This window comes from Notamacropus eugenii, chromosome 1 (assembly GCF_028372415.1).
Source record: "Notamacropus eugenii isolate mMacEug1 chromosome 1, mMacEug1.pri_v2, whole genome shotgun sequence".
In the NCBI taxonomy this organism is placed as follows: Eukaryota; Metazoa; Chordata; class Mammalia; order Diprotodontia; family Macropodidae; genus Notamacropus; species Notamacropus eugenii.
In genome coordinates, this window is record NC_092872.1 from 319,531,673 (window position 1) to 319,537,042 (window position 5,370).

The window sequence follows — 5,370 nt, forward strand, 5'->3', positions numbered from 1 at the left end:
AGATCTACTTTTGAAAGAGAATTGACCACATCAAAAACGAATTTCTTAAGAGAAAAGCACCAGGGTCAGACAGAGTTACAAGTGAATTCTATCAAACATTTAAAGATCAACTAATTCCAATAGTAGATAAATTATTTAGAATAACATGTATTGAAGGAATTCTACCACGTTCCTTTTAAGAAACAAATATGGTACTGATACCTAAACCTGGGCAGAATAAAGACCGAGAAAGAAAATTACTGGCCAATTTTATTAATGAAAAAGAAAGTAAAAATCCTAAATAAAATGCTAGCTAAAAGGTTAAAACATTATGATCAAGTATGATTTATACCAGGATTTTAAGCGTGTTTTAACAAAAGGAAATCTATTTAAATATGTAAGTACATAAATTTAAAAAGAACAGGTAATCTTGATTGTATCATTAGATGCACAAACAATTTGACAAAATTTAACCCTCATATTTATTAAACACACTTGAATACATTGTTGAAATTGTTTTTTTCCCTTAAATTACTAAATAGCCTACACTTAAAACTATTACCAAGCATTATTTCTAAGAGGAAAACCTCGAAGCCTTCCCAGGATGATCAGCCTTGAAACAAGGCTACCAATTGCCATCAATATTATTTAAAATTATATTGGAAATCCTAGCAATAGCAAATAAGGGAAAAATATATTGAAGTTTTATGAATAGGTGCTAAAGTTATTTGTTTTTGAAGAAGATGTGATGATGTACTTTGAAAATGCCAAAGATTCACTAAAAGTTATTTAAAATAATGATTTTAGCAAATTAGTGCGATATATAAATCATCAGGACTCCTATATGTCACTAATGAAACTCTACAGGAAGAGATGATTAAAATACTCCTTTTAAAACAACTCTAGACAATATACGTTCTCTGGATCTATGCTTGTGCAAACAAATCTAGGAAGTATATTAATGAAATTATATAAAAATTTTTATACAAATATAATCAGACTGAAATAATTGGAAAAAAGTATTTATTGTTTAGGGGAAAGCAAGGCCAATATAGCAAAAACAACAATTTTCTGCAAAGTATTTATATATTCAGTGTGATAGCAATTAAATCATAAATTATCTTCTGATTGAATTTCAAAAAAATAAATAACTTCATTCGAATAAAAAAGTCAAGAATATCAAAAGAAATAATGGAGAAAATTTAAAGGAAGGAGATTTACCAGTGCTAGATTTCAAAGTATATTGTAAGGCAGCAATTATCAAAACTATCTGGTTCTTACTAACATATTGAAACCATATCCATTAATAGTATAAGCATACAACTTACAACATTAAATAAGAATAATAACTTTGTATTTAATAAGTATAAAGACTTAAGATTTTGAAATAAGATTTTAGGAAAACAACTGAAAAATTTGGAAAAATCTCATGTCAGAAACCAGACACAGATCAATGTCTTACAGAACTTAACAAGAAAAAATGTCAAAATAGACATGCCACCTTATAACAGCAAGCCTCCTAGCCATCCAAATTGAACTTCTGGCACAATTTCTTAGATTTGATTTTTTAAAAGGAAAGCAATTTTTAGGGGTCAACCACCATCTTTCGCTCCATATAACAACAGAGCAAATATAAGAAGAGATATGAAGACACACAGATAGGGCTTCTGTCTGACCATAGGCAATAAATACATAACAGATAGACAGACAGATTCAACTGACCGTTACATATTTATTTAGTTACTATAGAAAGAAGCACCAATATCAAGGGTTGTCAAAGCACAGGTCCCCTTTAAGGGCTACTCAGAGCCTCACCTGGCACATAAACTTTCTTCTAAAGCGTAAGCCCCAAGTCAAAATCTTACCTCAGAATAAATATACACTTTTCAGAGCAACTAACAAAGTTAGTGATTGAGAAAGATATGGGATGGAGCCAAGATGGGGGGATTAACAGCACAAGCTTTCTAGAGTACTGCCCCTAAGACCAGCCAAATACCTACAAAAATGACTCTAAACAAATTATGGAGCTGCAGAACTCACAGAATGATGGAGTGAAGCAAATCTCCAGCCACAACAGCCTGGAACATCGCCAGGAAGTGTCTATCATGCCAGCCAGAGAGCAGAGGGCAGTCAAGTGTGGGATGCACTGGTACAGACAGGACCTGAATATTCTTGCCAAATTCCAGAACTATCAATTGAATGAGAAAATACTGCAGAGAGCCAGAAAGAACCAATTCAAATATGGAGGAGCTACAGTGAGGATCACACAGGACCTTGCAACTTCTCCATTAACAGACTGAGGAAATTGGAATGGGATATTCTATAAGGCAAAGGGGCTGGGACTACAACCAACGATCAATTACCTTGCAAAGTTGAGCATAATTTTTCAGGCAAGGAGATGGAAACTCAACGAAATAAGGGATTTTAAAACTTTCTTGATGAAAACGCCAGAGACCAATAGGAAATCTGATCTTTAAACACAGACCTGAAGAGAGGCATAAAAGGGTAAACAGGGCAAAATACAAACTTGTTATAAAGATTAAAATGGAGCAGAGGGAAGTTAATGACTTTACAGGTAATCAAGAAATTATAAAATAAAACCAAAGGAATGAAAATCTAGCAGACAATATGAATATCTCTTTGGGGAAAAAAAACTGACCTTGAAAATAGACCCAAGAGAGAAAAATTAAAAATTATGAGACTATCTGAAAGATATGACCATAAAAGGAAGCCAGACATCATATTTCAAGAAATTATCAAGGAAAATTCCTCTGATGTTCTGTAACCCTGAGGTAAAATGAATACTGAGAGAATCTATGATTGTGTCCCTATGGAGGAAATCTTAGTACACGGAGGGTGAGAGTGGTTTTTCTACGTCTTAATCATGTTAAGAGAAGAGTGGAGGGGGGAAGAATAATATTAACACAAAGGGGAAAGGTAAAGAATTATTAGAGAAAATTACGTCATGTAATTAGGGAGGACAAGTAAATATATAAACAAAACTACTTCATTTTTATCTGAACTTAATAAGGAAAGAAAACTCAAAAAGACACACAGCCTTGAGGACAAAATTTTAGATGACCTGAGTAAAAAGGCCAGAAAACTGATTGCAATAGGCTGAAAAGTTCCTTAAAGGAAGGCAAAAAGTATGTAATTTTCCTAGGAATCAGTGAAAGAGAAAAGATTTGTAAAGACAGCTTGAAGATGACAATGGGATGAGAAAACCTTTTAAGGCTTGACAGGCCAAGATATATTTTGTAGGAACAGAAATTTAATTGTATTTTATAAGATGCCTTGAATTGGTCCTTTTCCTATAGATTATGTAGCAAGGACAAAGATAATGTGAATATAAGACTTGGACCAGGAGAAGAAAAATCAGAGAAACACTGAAAAAAAAAAAAAGCCAGTTAAAGCTTTACAATATACAAAATTCCACAATCACAAAGGCTGATTGGAGAATAACTTGTGTTTTTGCCAGCATACTAATGATCCCTGATGAGAATACTTTTTACCCGTAAGTAAAGAATTAATGTTAAATGGACATGAGAGAAAAATGCTGTCAGTTCTGATGCCACTGTGCACAGTAGATGGCAGCAGACTTCCTTGCTCTGGGAAGGAGCAATCTGAGGCTCAGCCTATACCTTTGCCCAGACACGCCAGAGAATATGGTGTCATTGTCTTACCACACACAATGAGTCCTTCTGAGAAACAAAACATGGAACTTTCTGGAGAATGCAGGGGAATCAGCAGACTTTATTTTGCTGTATCAATTTTGTGTCTCTAATCCTCCAACGCAGAGGGATATGAACTTGAGTATGCTGGAAAGTTTTTTCTTTTCTTTTTTTTTTTTTTGAACACCAGTTCTCCAGGGAAGGAAAAGGAATGCACAACACACTTTTAAGTTTAATCTACATTATTTTCTCTTGCCCTTTGTAAAGTCTAAACAAAAAATAAAGCAAAATCAAACTCGGATTTTTAGTGTCTGCTAATTTCCTAAGTATACTACTCATTTGAAAACTTGATAATGACGTCTCTCATACCAATAGAGCATACTCTGGATATAAGGGACCTTGAATGGGACTGGGGATACATAATTCACATGAATTCCAGTTATACAGAGAATGAAGAAAAAAAAGCTTTACAAGCCAGCAGAGTTGTCAGGAGTAAGGTCAGAAGTGGTGTCCCTCCCCGCAGATAGATCCAAAAACTACTGAAGATAAAAAAAAATGAGGAAATTTTGGGGTTCCTTCCTAATTAGAAAGGGCAATGGTATAAAAGCACAAGGAGAATACCCTTAATTTTGAGAGAAGAATGGAATGAAAGAGAAGGATAGACACTGAGTCCTCACAAATGATATTTAGATTCTCTGTGTCACTAACCTTCCCTAGTTTAGGGGAAACACCTGTGTGCTGGGACTCATCCCAGTGGGAGGCAGTTGCTCTTACCAATACTGAAGAGAAAAAGAAATGCAAATTGTGCTCCTCCCTGAGGGGATGAAAACCATCAAAATTCTGTGTCTGCAGTCCTGGGAGAGGACGTTTTCCTTTGTGTGGCTTTCTCTCCTAAGGACTGACATTGTACAGCCTGCACAATGGGTTTTGGACTGAATGTAATTTTCATTCTGGCTATTTTACAAGGTAGTTTATCTTTTTTTTTTGCTTCCAGACTAAGGAAATACTCTTTGAAGTGATATATTTGTGTGACTTTTGTCTTTTATGACTATTTGCAGGTGTCCATTGTGATGATCAACTGGTAGAGTCTGGGGGTGATGTGAGACAGCCTGGAGGATCTCTTCGCCTTTCCTGCAAAGCTTCATTTACCATAAGCAACTATTACATGAGTTGGATCCGCCAGGCTCCAGGGAAGGGGCTGGAGTGGATCGCAAGGATGTATGCTAATGGTGGAAGCACAAGCTATGCAGACTCTGTGAAAGGCCGATTCACCATCTCGGTGGAGAGCAGCAACAACATGGTGTACCTGCAAATGAATTCCCTAAAAGCTGAGGACTCAGGCAACTATTACTGTGCAAGAGACACAGTGAGAAAAAAACATATGAGACTAGACATAAAACTACTGGATCAGATCGGCCATGTGCAGAATGACTTGGAGAGGGAAGTTAAGAATACTGAGCAGAAAGAGACCACTTAGAATAACAGGTGAAGTGTGAGGCTGAAAAATATTCAAGGTTTATGATTTCTTCCCAATTCACAATGAAATCTATCCCACCCATCCTTCTGTCCTTCCACCCATCTATGTATCTGTCATCTATCAATCTATCTGTCTATTTACCTGTCTATCTATGTAGCTATCATCTATCTATCTATCTATCTATCTATCTATCTATCTATCTATCTATCTATCTATCTATCTATCTATCTATCTGTCTACCTA

The 5,370-nt window shown here is 35.4% G+C and overlaps 1 gene segment (V, D, J or C); it reads left to right on the forward strand.

The window, feature by feature from the left end:
* Positions 1-4,488: 4,488 nt before the first annotated feature.
* On the forward strand, positions 4,489-5,142 carry LOC140525482 (immunoglobulin heavy variable 3-23-like). The segment is given in 2 exon segments: positions 4,489-4,616; positions 4,709-5,142. Coding segments are annotated over 2 exon segments (465 nt in total).
* Positions 5,143-5,370: the final 228 nt, after the last annotated feature.